Genomic DNA, 13084 nt, shown 5'->3' with positions numbered 1-13084 from the left:
CAGTGAGGCAGCGGGTGCTGGACCGGCGAGTCCACGAGCTCGAGTGGGGGCCCGGCGGGCGGCTGTCGCTGCAGGTCACCGCGCTGCCCGCAGGCGGCGACTCCGCGCAGGTGAGACGGGCGCGGGGCCGGGCGGGCGGCGGGCGAGGGGCCGCGGTGACCGCTCTCCTCTTGTTCCCTTGCAGGAGGAGGGACGGGCCGGCGGGGCCGAGGCGCCAGGTAGGGGCAGCGTGGGACGCGGCGCGGGACTGAAGCGCCCGGGGCTGGCGGGGCACTGGCCCGGGGAGCTCGGGCGGAGGAGCGGGGATGGGGAGGGAGGCGGAGCGGGGATGGGGAGATCTGCTTTCTGGTGCTTGGCCGGGCCGGGCGAACAGCGCTCTAGCGCTTTGATTCCCCTACCCTGCGCTCTCCTTTATTTCCCTCATCCCAAAACCGACGTATTTTCTAAACCGCAGCCCGCGAGCCAGCCCGCAGGCACCGCACAGACCCACTGCTCTGGCTAGAGGAGCTAATACACACACAGCTAATACACAGCTAATTAATACCTACCCGACTAATCAATACGCACACAGCTAATACACAGCTAATCAATACACACAAGGTTAATACACACACAGCTCCCTGACCTCCACCCCCTAAGTGCCTATTTGTGCACAGATGGGAACTGAGGGCGCAGGGTGGAGAAGCAGTTTGGGTGATATAACCTTATCTTTTGTTTTCTAATTTACTTGCATTTCTTCCTGTTCTAAACTAGCAAGTAGAGCTGTTGTGTAGAGTCAGAACACATCATAATAGAGGCTTTTCCAGAGATGCCAGTTTCCAGATGTGCTTCCCTCCCAAGGGGAGATGTCCTTGGCACTTCTCACGTTCAATGCAGTTTTTATGTGAGGACAGTGTGTAGTGCGTGGGAGGACATGCTCACGGTGGTTCACTCAGTATGACTGTGCGCTAATTTGATTTTTAACATTATGCCTGAGCCTTCTTGAGCTCAGAGTGTTTCTGCAACCAATTCAACATACGTTTTAAAAAGAGGAATCTATGGAAGTCTGGGATTCTGGCAGTGTCAAATGAAACAATTCAAGCTGTTAGATCCTGGGTGTACACAAATGTGACCTTTTTCTTCTTGAAGTACCCAGTAACTGAGAAATCATTGTCATTTATCTCTAGTTAATGAACCCCAGGTGTCTCTTCCCATCTGCCAGAGTAAGGAGACTCCTGTGTGTACTCTGCAGGAGAAGGCAGGTAAGTGTGCCACATATCCAGCGGTGACCAGTGTATTCTTGCTTCTTTGGTTTTCATGGACCTTCCCACTGTGGTAGTGCCCTGGTCACCCGTGTGGCTTGTGGTGTTTGTCTAATGTAGTGTAGGAATTGTGATCTCAGACTAAAAGAAATAAATGGGTTTTTTCCTTTGTATGAGTCCCTTTAAAGTCCCCATTTCAGTGGCTGCCTCAGGCAGGTCAGTTCCTTAGGAAACAGCAGTAGATGCTGGCCTCTGTTCTGGCTAAGGCTGTCCCTTCCCAGACCTTCCCAGATGCTCCCAGCCCTGCTGGGGCAACCTCTGCCAGAACATCAGTAGCTTTGTACCCCAGGTACACCTGAGCTGCTGTGGCAGCCAGCACATGTAGACTCCATGTACCCACAGCAGTGGCTGGAACTGTGAATGGAGAAAGTGCCCAGGCAGAAGAGCACTGATTCCCCTCATTGTGTGTTTGTGAAGAAGATTTTGTAGCTTTTACTTCTGCTGTCCTTACCTGATGCTGAAGTGAAGCGTTTTTTCCTCACCTGTTGTTATGGCAGCTCCCACTACTGATATGCTTAACTTGTTTAGAATTCTTACCCTGTTCTTTTCCCTGACCTTATGTGTGGTCTGAACAAAAAGTGGAGTGAAAACTTGGAAAATAAGAAGCTTGGTATTTTTCTTAACTTTTGCCTAAGGCATTGGAGTGTGATCTTTTTTTCAGAATCATGTGAGAAATTGGAAGCAGAAAAAGCAACCTCTAGGAAGTCTGTCATAGTAGTAACCACCGCCGCTGGGGAAGAAATAGAAGATGAGATTGTGGAAATGTACTTCGAAAATAAAAAGAAGTCTGGTGGGGGGATCATCAGGTCCTATGTCAAAGAGGGTCAGCGAATGATCATCACCTTTGAGGATGAGCAAGGTACGCTTGTGTGTTATGGCTATTATACTGCTAAAGTTCCCTTTTAAAAATAGGCCTTTGCTGGTGCTGGATCTCTTTGTGGGTATTGCTCCAAGCAGAAATGGTGTATTACTTTTATTATTTAATATGGTCTGCTGTGGGGAAGATCACATCTTTGGTTTTTTTCCTGTGCAACTAGATGCCCAAGAAGTTTTGCAAAGGAAGCATCACAAGGTGAAGAAAATTGATCTGTTCGTGAAGCCGTGGCAAGTGGACACTCTGCAGGAGCCATGCCAAGCGGAGAACTCTGAAGGATCCCTGCCTTCCACCTCAGTTGTGCTGGAGAATATGAAGGAGACAGTAAAAGATTGCATGGTTATTATGCTGGTAGAGAACGTCAGCGGCTTGTCAGAGGATGATGGTGACTTCAGTGTGGAAATGATCCCTGAGTTACGTGCTGCTGTAGTTACTTTTACTGCAAATACTGGTAAGAAGGAGTCAGAGTTGAAGCTCTTTCTTATTAGCTACTTGTTTGCATGTGTGTGTGTGAGTGAGGCTAAGCAGGAAGTGTTTTCTGTCATATTTTTAAGGTTTGGTCTGATATTGTGTCCTTTTAAAGGAGGACTTACACTACTAAAGTAATGCCATACCTTTTATCTGTAAGGTGTAGAGGCCATTGAAAGTCAGAAGAGAGCTAGCTCTGATTTGGATAATAAACAGAACAGGTAGAACTAAAACCAAACTATAACTTAGAACAAGCAATGAAGGATGTACTTGATCTGAGAACAGTTTGATGACAAAGGTTGTCCTTGACAAAAGGTTTTACATGTGTGGTAGGTTCGTATGGATTAGAAGAAAATTGCACAAATATGTGGAGCAGAGCTTTTTAAGGTTATTAAGCAGACTGTGTCAGGCTGGAGAAATCTACTGCCATAGACTGGAAGCTGGGAGAGAGTTGAGGAAGCAGCATCTTCTTACAGCTTCTCTAGATGCCTGCTGTGGCCGTTGCTGCGGATGGGATACTGGTCCTGGGATGCTGAGGCAAGTCCAGCTGTCCTTACAGAGTGGCAGCATCAGTTGTGTGAAGCGTGGCACTAACACCACATGCTGTGGTACCAGTGAGTTGTTAAGCTACTATGTGGTTTTTAGCGTGTTCAATACCATACACTTTCTTTTCTACCTTATTAATGATTGATGACAAAGGCATCTTGCAGGTGATGGAGAGGTGTCTGCTCCTACTTCTCACAGTGGGGGACTGGGGAGACTTTCTGGTGGACTTATGGCTGATTTTACTAGCAAATCCCATCCCAGGATTTGGGCAAAAGTAAGTGGTATGAAAAGACTAGATCTAGAAAGATTATCAGCCAAATGTCATGGCTCTTGTTGCAGAGAGAGAACTGAATTAAACTGACAGTGGTGAACTGGCTTCAGGATTCTTTAGCAGTGCTGCTGTGCTGGAGTCCTTTTAGGGACAAGGTGACTTTATATGTGCTTGATTCTGGGTGAGAAGGTGGGACAGGAAAGAAGAGAGAATTGAGTCTTACATATGGAAAAATTCTAAATCTGTAGAAGATAGAATGTGGTGAAAAGAAGTTATGTATCACTTTGAATCAACTTAGAGAGAACACTGGTATTATTGGTAATATATAAAAATGAAGTTGCTGAGAAATCTTAGTTGTGAAGGGATTAGTATGTGGTTTAATTAAACCAAAGAATTTTTTAGCTTCCAGAAGGTGTAGATTTTTCTGCCTTAGAAATCAGCAATTATTTGTCTCTCATGTTGTGGTCCAGTCCTAAATTTTTGGTGTAGCCTTTAGGAAATAAAAAACTTAACTGTTTTTCCCTGAAAGATGTAAAAGTGATTTAACTGTCCTTTAGTGTGATGATAAGGGGGAGTAGCCAAAAAGAAAATGTATTTATCATAAAACTGAGGGAATTTGAACTGTTGGCTCATGTCTGATTAGTTGTGTACAAAGCCATAGCCCAGAAATGAACCTGATCTTGTTTCCTTCTGAGGTTAAAGAGACCCAGTTCTAGTCAGCAGGAAAACTAGCAGCGAATTCTGGGTACAGTCATTGTGGTCAACAATTGTAATCAACCATGAGGGGAATACTGGGTGGCAGATACCGAATACGTGGAAAGAAGTAGCTTTGGGGGCACCTCTGAGTTGATTTTGTAATTCAGTGCTTTGACCAGTGCACACAGCGATAGTCTGCTAGCACCGAGGTTGAAAAGTGAGCTCCAAGTTGGAATTTGTTTTTTTTCTATTTTCTTCTCCTTTCTCTTCCTAGATACAGGGGAATTTGCTAAAAAGGTTAATCAAAACCACAGAGCAAAGCAACAAAACATTACTGCACGGTGCCTCGAGCTAACAAAGAGCATTAGGGCTGAAAATATACCACCCAACACATCCAGTGACTATATAACCATCTACTTTGAAAATAAGAGGAACGGAGGTGCACAAGTGACGGATGTTCAACAGCTGCCTGACGAAGATGCAGCTATCATTACATTCAGTGACCATAAAGGTAATGCAGAAGTGCAAAGCCCTTATTTCTTTGAGAACTTCTTATTTAAGGATCAAAATGTGAGAAATGCCTAGAGAAATTTCTAGAGAAATGCCTCCTTTACCCTCATAAAACAGCAAATCTGGTGCTTTGTCAGCAAGTCTGTGCTAACTGTGCAAGCCTCAGTTTTGGGCCAGCTGGGCATGAGGCATAGAACTGTTTCCTTTTTCCAGACAGCTTATTTCACCCTGGCCCTGATCCTTATAGAGTTCAGGTTGCAGTTTGAGTGCAGGGGACTTTCCCCCCAGCCTGCCACCTTCACCACCAGCTGTCCCATGGCAATGTGTGCTGTCTAGGTCATCAGGGAACAATTTCTTGGGCAGCTTTTTTGGCTGGAGAGTAGGTGGTGTGGCTTGTCCAGTCAGTGACAGAAAGATGAGTGGAAGGTGAAGGACAAGAGGGAAGCTGGAGCCACTGCAGTGAAAGGGAGAGCTGAAGGGAAGTTGAAAGAAAGAGATGCTCTTTCTGTGGGAAATGGAGGAACTGGGATTTGATACTGCTGAGTGTAACCCAAACAACTGCTGAGCTGGGCACTTTAAGTACAGCATATAAGAGAAGTGGGGGCAGAGACTGTGCGTACCTCCTCCCAGAAGTGGACTGTGTTGTGCTTGACTTTCTCTCTCCAACTTAGTTTCTGGCATTTAAAATAAATAATTCTTCAATAATTTGGAATTATTTCTATCTGGGAAGGGAGGGAAATTAATCTAAAAATGTTCTTAGAAATAACAAACATTATTATTTAGAAAACATAGTTTAAAAACCCCAAACAACGAAAAGAACACAAAAACAAAACAGAAGATCTTAAATGCTGACATTAATAGTCTGGGGTTTTGTTTGTTTGTTTTAGATGTAACAAATATCCTGGCAAAGAAGCATACAATCAACAAAATGCCCATCTCTGTCTATCCTTACTACACCTCGCTGGGAACAGCTCTATATGGAAAGGAAGGGCCACAGATAAAGAAGCCAGATCCAATTACATTGCCCCTGGACCCTTATATCTGGAATTATTTGCAAAAAAATAGCAGCCTCATTGCAGCCATAAATTGTGAAATGGCAAAGTGTAATTGTGTGCCAGTGTGGTCTGAACCCCACTGTGCAGACCCAAAAGTTTCCTTGCATCCTTCTGCTGTTTTGTGTGAGCAGAAGAGATCAGTATCTCAGTTGGTCAAGAGATGGAAGGAAAATGTTTCCGCAGCCTTTTCACAAAGCATATCAAAGTATGAAGCAATTCAATGTCAAGTAAGCGCAGAGGTGTGGGAAGCCATTAGAAACAGCTTTCCCTGTGATGAAGTTCTGATGATCCCATGTATTTCCAAGGATTTACTTGTTCTAGTGGGAGAAAAAGAAGTTGTGAGTAATGTTGAACAAGATCTGAAGGTTCTGATTGAAAAGGCCATCAGAGAAATTGAAAGAGAAAAGCAAAGAACTGAACAAGTGGTGACAGTGAGTCCAGGGGAATATGGAATTTTACAGGTTTCTGGCCTGGAAGAAAAATTTCGTATGGAGTTCCCAGGTCTGAAAATAACTTACGATTATTTGCAGAAAATAATTAGGCTATGTGGTGTGCCTGAGGAAGTTTATAAAGTAAAAGGGGAAATATTCGATACTATGCACAAAATGGTAAAGAAAACAGTTAATATCCACCCTTTCATTTTCCAGTTTTTAGAGCATATTGATAATGAAACCCTGTCACAGAGTCTGTTTATGTCAAAACAAATTAATGCCTTTTATGAGCTTGGCACAGGAGCTGTCATCTTGAATGGGAGTACACCTGAAGATCTCCTAAAAGCAGAAGAAGAAATAAAGAAGGAACTGGACTACAGAAACATTGCATTGGAGGATGAGTCAGTCCTCCAGGAGAAGGAATGGCAGATGCTCACCAAGGAAAACTGCTCTAGTGAAGCTGTAACAGTCACTCAGGCAGGGAGTCAGGTCGTCATTGCTGGTTGTTCTCAAGCAGTAGCAAAAGCCTTTGGGGAACTTTCCAGCTTTATAGATGAAAACACACAGGTACAAAGGGTCATTGGAGGAAAGCCCATGGCGGTCATGATGTTTTTTGAGAAAGAGAAGGTTGATGTTTGGGGTGGCTTACTGAAAAAAGGTGTGAAAGTTGACTTTAGCACACAGAAAAAGTGTAGGGTTATATCCTTGAGTGGATCAAGGCCAAAAGTGCTGGAAGGAGTCAGCCTAGTTGAACAAATACTATCTGGCCTGTACTATAAGCGTGTGGTAATTGGAGCACCAGGAGCCAAGTCATATTTCAAAGAGCACGAACGTGTTTTGGCCTCCCATGCAAAACAAGAGTTTAAATGTTTAGTCCGGCTGGAAGAGCACTCAGAAGAGCACCTGGAAGAACAGCAAGAACATAGTAATGAAGGCAAGCCCTATATGCAAGTGACCATGGGTGAAATTGTAATAGCAGTTTATAGAGCTGACTTATGCACTCATTCTGTTGATGTTGTGGTGAATGCATCTAATGAAGACCTAAAGCACATTGGTGGCCTTGCTGATGCACTGCTAAGAGCTGCTGGTCCAGCACTGCAAGAAGAGTGTGATGAGCTGGTGAGGAAGAACGGGCATTTCCAGCCCGGGAGCGCAGTTCTCACGGGCGCTGGGAAACTCCCCTGCAAGAATGTCATTCATGCTGTTGGGCCCAGGTGGAGGAAGGAGGAGCCAGAGAGGTGCGTGGACTTGTTGAGGAAGACAGTGAAGAAAAGTCTAGAACTAGCTGAAACATACAATTGTTCTTCCATAGCTCTGCCTGCTATAAGTGGAGGGATTTTTGGCTTTCCACTGGAACTGTGTACATATTCAATTGTATCCTCTATCAAGGAGACCTTGGAAGGATCCAAGGGGGACAGCAGCTTGAAGGAAGTTCATCTTGTGGATATTGTACAGGATAACATTCAGGCTTTCAGCAAGGCACTTAGAGAAGTGTTTCCAGATTCTTCACCTTCCTACAGGTCCCTGCATCAGGCCAGTAAAATTCCTCAACCTAGGGAGCGCAAAATTTCTCAAAAAAGCAAGAACTTACCGTGCATAACAACTGAGGAAGGCCTTGATATTGTGCTGCAAACAGGAAGCATTGAAGATGCTACAGTAAGTGTTTTAAATTATCTGCCATTGAAATACCAAGTGGGTTTTTTTGTGGGTTTGTTTTTTTTTTAAACACAAAACCAATAAATGACCAACCCTAGACCATCATCTGTAGTTAGCAATACTGCCATGTTTGACATGTTGCTGAAATTGGCTATCGCTGCTGATAACAAGAATTGGTGTTAGGTGACTGTCTTACATGGTAGATACAGATGGCTGTGCAGAATTGCATTTTGTCATCTAGTCCAACCCCAAGTAGGGTCCCCTGGAGCACGTTACTCAGGGTTGTGTCCAGACAGCTCCAGAGATCCCTGTGTACATGGTATGTTACAGTTTAGCAGAAGCAACTGAGGCCAGCAGGAATCAGTCTGGGCTCCAAACCCTCCCGATCCTTCCTTGCTGGGCAGAAACCATCTCCAGGCAGCATTGACCTTTCCAGAAATCCTGATTGTGGGAGTGTGGTACTAGTACGAAAGCAAAAGAGAGTGCTCAGTATTGGCTAGCACGAGTACCTTGCTATGTGAGACTGGCTGGTGCTTCCAGGTCCACTGTGCTCCTGCAGCAGCAGAGACATTTACATCTGAGCCTGGGTCTATAGCCAGTCCTGTTTTCCCTGCATCTGTGGGATATTGGTCTGGGAAACTTTTATTTGTTCTGTCACTGGCATGAAACATGCAGTTACTATTGCATTTCCTGTGAAGAACCATCTTCTCTAATTGATTTCCAGTTGCCTGCTGCATTGAAATTCTGTTAGCTGGCTGATAGCTGTTTTACTGGGATTGCCAAAACTGGAAGCAACTCTCTTCAGAACCCTTTCCATAATGGCTGGGAAATCCTTTCAGGTGTGGATGCCTCCCACAGCTTGTGCATGCGGCTCTCCTAGTTGGACAGGACAGAATATATGTTAAAATGTGTACAGAGGTCCTTCCCAAGGAGCTGGATATAGGGCTTGACATAATGTTCATAAACCTTTGTATTTCTCTCATTTAAAAGTTACTGCTTTTCTTACTTCTTTCTCCTTAGGCTTCCTCCAGTCTTGTTTGTCTTCAGGTTCTGCTTTTCCCCTAGACCAGCCATGCATGGGAGTCCTGCCTACCTCAGTGAACATAGATTTTGGTCTGTGAGCCTCTCTTGGAGAACAAACTTGCATAAATGTTTTTCAAGTGGAGGTAGAATGAATAAACCAGGAATGCAGAATTTTAAGTTTCTCCCATCAAGCTGAAATGAATTTCATTGTTAACTCAACTTTTGTGTTTCTCTGGGTAGGCTCATGGTATTAGAATTGAGCATAACTTCTATTTTATTCCAAACTTTACTCACTCTGATTGCTATCCCAAAAATTTACTTTGTAAGTCATCAGGCAGGCTGTTTTGATTAATCAAGGCAAAATTTAAATTTGATACTTAAAAGGTAGAGTTTTTGCTTGTGTGTTTTTCAGACATCCATTGTTGTCATCAGTGTTGGCAGAGATCTCCAGCTTGATAAAGGGCCACTTGCTAAAGCTTTGCTAAGCAAGGCAGGGCCAATGCTTCAGACAGACTTGAGAAAAGAAGGCCTAGGAAGAGCTGAGGAGGGAGCTGTATTGAAAACAAATGGTTACAATCTAGACTGCAGTGTTGTGCTTCATGCTATTGTACCTGCGTGGTCCCAGAGAAAAACATCTTCAAAGGTATAAGGTGTTTTATTGGCTGGAATTTGTCTGGGCTTTATAGTGTGTTTAATGCCACTTTTCCTTTGAAATCAGGGACAGTGTCACAGAAGGCAGGAGAGTTTGACCTGTTCTTTTTTAAGTGTGGGGCTGATCTCTTGTTGATTGATGAATTCCTTGTGATGTATGCAATTAATTGTATTTTATTACCAAGCTAAAAGGGGAAGTGCTGTGTTGCACTGTGTTGCTGGAAAAAAAATTACCTTTAGTAACTGAAAAAATTATTGTGCTTTACAGGTCTTCGGTGACATCATCACAAAATGTCTGGAGATTGCTGAAGAACTATCTCTAAAGTCAATTACTTTCCCAGCAATTGGGACAGGAAATTTAGGATTCCCAACCTTTATTGTTGCTGAATTATTGTTTGACAAGGTGTTTGAATTCAGTAGTAAAAATGGAGTAAATTCTCTTGAAGAAGTTCACTTTCTGTTGCATCCAAAAGACACAGCTCATATTCAGGTGAGTTACTCTGGTTTTCTTTCTCTATCATATGCTGATTTATTTGATGATACTTGGCTATCTGATGATCTTCAAGGAATCCACGGGGTGCTTGTTCTTACACTAAAGAAAAACTTTGCTGACAGTCTCTCTTGTCTATACCGAAAGTTCTCATTTTTGTTCTGCCCATCATGGTCACCTGCCTGTCCTGTACAGACCTGCTCCCTTCCTGTCCTTTTCTGTTTCCTGGCAGTAATACAGACAAAGATGTAATTATTCTTTGTCTCATGAACTCACCTAATTCCTCAGTCAATAGGTCTTGACAGGTGGGTTGTAACTCCTGCATCAATGCCTCCACCCCTGGAAAAAAGGAGTGTTTAGATGGAGTGCTAGTGTCTTTTTAGGAAAAATAATTGTGCTAGGTATGCTGTGCTGACAGACTTCTCCAGTAGAAACATCCCAGTATTCTGCATCCCCCTTTCTTTAGTATCACTTTAGCACAAATTTTCTATATGCTTGCTCTAATTACTCATTTCACACAGAAAGAGAGCAGTCACAGATAAGTGTTTCTGTATCTGTTGGCTTCTGCTATTTTGTGCAGTAGCTAATACATTTTGAAAGGCCAAACCTGAAGGCTACTGCATCAAACCTGAGCTGTTTATATAAAGAAGGATGGCATTACTTGGAAAAGCTGAGTTAGTATAAACTAGCCCCTCAGTCTAAGGATGCCATCTCTTGCTCTATCCCTGTGGAATGGGGCTAGGCCTTTGACTTACTTATTTGTGATTCTGCCTATTGTGCACGCTGAAAAGCCTTGCTCTCTGAGAACAACATGTGCCATCTTGCCATCACATTATGGCAGATGGTATGAAGTAATTTGTGTTTAGCTCTTTCTAAATGTTTTTTAACTTGACTTTTCAAACTCCACTGTGTGTAAAGAACTTCTTCAGGGGTTGATTGTAATTTCCTTCTCTAGGTATTTTTAGATGAACTTGAGAAGAGGTGTGGAAATACTGCAGGTGTTGAAATGCAGAAGCCTTCTCCAAATGAGGCTGGCCAAGGCACAGGTGGTAAGCGTGTTTCACAGAAGCTACATGCCTAGTGGATTCTTTTATTCTTTAAAATATTCCAGGGAATGCATTCATAATGGATGTTTAGATATTTGTTTGGTGAGCATTTAATTCCCAAACTCCAGGTGGCTGTATTTTCAGGTTGAGTTATGTCTGAAATAGTATTGGAGATGCTAAGAAAAAAAATGTACCTATGATTCCTTATCCGGATAGTCGGGACAGCAGAAGCTATCATGTGCCAAGGGCACAAGCAGAGCTTTTTCTTTTGTTGCTGCAGCACTAGATTCGACTGTGAAGAGGTCAATGTCTTTCTATGTCCTGGGAAGGCAGATGAGTTCCTGGTTATGTGTCTTAGAGTGGTCTCTTTGGAATACTCTTAAACTTTTTACGTGTTCAGATGAGTAGCAAAACCAAACTGAAATATCTTTGGTGTTATCCAGCTTAACAGAACTGCAGCCTGTAAAAAATCAGTTACATGTTGAAAACTGAAAAAAAATTTTACAAATAACACATGGGTAAAAAATTCCACCTGTCATGCAGTAGAGAAGCTGCCTGGAAACTCTGTGAGACAGAGGAGCAAAAGAGTAAGACTTGGAAAGTTTGCTGCCCTCTTACATAGAGGTTTTACAAAGGCTTATACTGTGAAATGTCTCTAAGTAGTGACCTGTATTCCAGGTGTGCAGCAAAACACATTTTCTCTGCCATCCTGTCATGAGTAGAAATTATGGGAATAGTGCAGGTTGAGCAAGGATTCCTGTGAGAAGGGATGATTTTCAGTTAGCATGGCAGGCAATCCTCTCCACAGGCTGAGTCTGCAGCCAAACTGTGGTGTCTATAGGTGTTGTACCCATGAACAAGTCCCTTATCTTTTACATCATCAGTCCCTTCTGCTCAGGGTCTGTATTTCTTTTCCTGCAGCTTTTTCTACTACCTCTTCAACCTCAGCACATAATTTACTTGAAATGACAATTGGCTCCATCATGTTCCAGGTGGCAGAAGGTGATATTACCAAGGAAAAGGGAGATGTCATTGTAAACATAACAAACCAAACCTTCAACCTCCAAACAGGTATTTTAGTTGATATTGTGTGTGAAAACAGTACATGTGCTTGGAAGGGCTGGGAAAGGAGACAAGGAAGTATTTTCTTCAATGCTTCATACCCTTTTATTTTTTTTCACAGTGTGGTTTCTGTTTTGCTTCTTAGGGTACAAAGGTTCAATTAAGTACTGTCTGAAACTTTATTTTCTTGGTAATCTATGTTACAGGATGGCATGTTTAAGACTCTCTTGCAGAAAGGGAAACTAATAATTTTTTGGGTTTTTTAATATAGAATCTTTTTATAGAATACCTCTCAGACTAAAGGAGAAGACAAACCTCAATGAGTTTTGACCTTGGGGAAACTTGTTGGGTACTTTAGACATCACTTTGTGTTGAAAAGCGGAAGTCTAAAATTTTGGCAGCAGTGCTTTTCAATGAAAACATTTACTGTTACTGGCATTGAGATATTTTTAGATATTGTGTGGATACAGTTCTGCTTCAGAAAGGACTTTAACAGTACTAACAGTAGTAACAGTGGATTCATGTGCCTCTTCTCATTTAAGGTGTCTCAAGAGCAATTCTGAATGGTGCCGGAAAAGCAGTTGAAGTTGAATGTTGTCTACTAGGTATGGTACAACATTTCTGACCCTTCTGAAGGTGTTAATGCACGGCAGGGAATCTGCTGGAATAATTTATCAATGTTGCCTACTGTACTTCCATCTGTATTATGCACTGTGTTACAGCAGCTAGTTTTTAAATCACTTAATGTAATATTTGTAAAACATCTAGTGAAGGAAGGAAAAGAAAAATCTTCAAAAGGAGATGGCTTCTGAACACATGTAAAGATCTAAATCTGTTAGTTATTACATCCTCTTATTCCAATAAAGCTTTCCATGATAAAAACAAAGAGTTTACATCGAACAGAGCAAGCGAGATGTTGTCAGAAATGTTAATAGACAAGCCATAAGTTACTGGAAACAACTGTCTACCTGCAACTCCTTTTGTCATTTCTGAGTAAGAAAATG

General features: G+C 42.8%; 1 protein-coding gene across 1 annotated transcript in view; it reads left to right on the top strand.

Annotated features, from left to right (window-relative positions):
• PARP14 (poly(ADP-ribose) polymerase family member 14) overlaps nucleotides 1-13084 on the top strand; it is a 38008-nt gene that overhangs the window by 427 nt on the left and 24497 nt on the right. Inside the window, exons 2-13 of the mRNA XM_039382189.1 lie at nucleotides 4-110; nucleotides 185-218; nucleotides 1167-1241; nucleotides 1963-2160; nucleotides 2339-2626; nucleotides 4431-4667; nucleotides 5554-7808; nucleotides 9244-9474; nucleotides 9751-9972; nucleotides 10928-11021; nucleotides 11940-12089; nucleotides 12623-12685. Coding sequence (XP_039238123.1) covers nucleotides 4-110; nucleotides 185-218; nucleotides 1167-1241; nucleotides 1963-2160; nucleotides 2339-2626; nucleotides 4431-4667; nucleotides 5554-7808; nucleotides 9244-9474; nucleotides 9751-9972; nucleotides 10928-11021; nucleotides 11940-12089; nucleotides 12623-12685 — 3954 coding nt within the window. The remainder of the gene's footprint in view (nucleotides 1-3; nucleotides 111-184; nucleotides 219-1166; nucleotides 1242-1962; nucleotides 2161-2338; nucleotides 2627-4430; nucleotides 4668-5553; nucleotides 7809-9243; nucleotides 9475-9750; nucleotides 9973-10927; nucleotides 11022-11939; nucleotides 12090-12622; nucleotides 12686-13084) is intronic.

The sequence above is a fragment of the Pipra filicauda genome, unplaced genomic scaffold (genome assembly GCF_003945595.2).
Source record: "Pipra filicauda isolate LSUMZ 115617 unplaced genomic scaffold, ASM394559v2 scaffold10_size6260569_pilon, whole genome shotgun sequence".
NCBI lineage: Eukaryota > Metazoa > Chordata > Aves > Passeriformes > Pipridae > Pipra > Pipra filicauda.
This window is presented reverse-complemented; position numbering and strand designations above follow the sequence as displayed.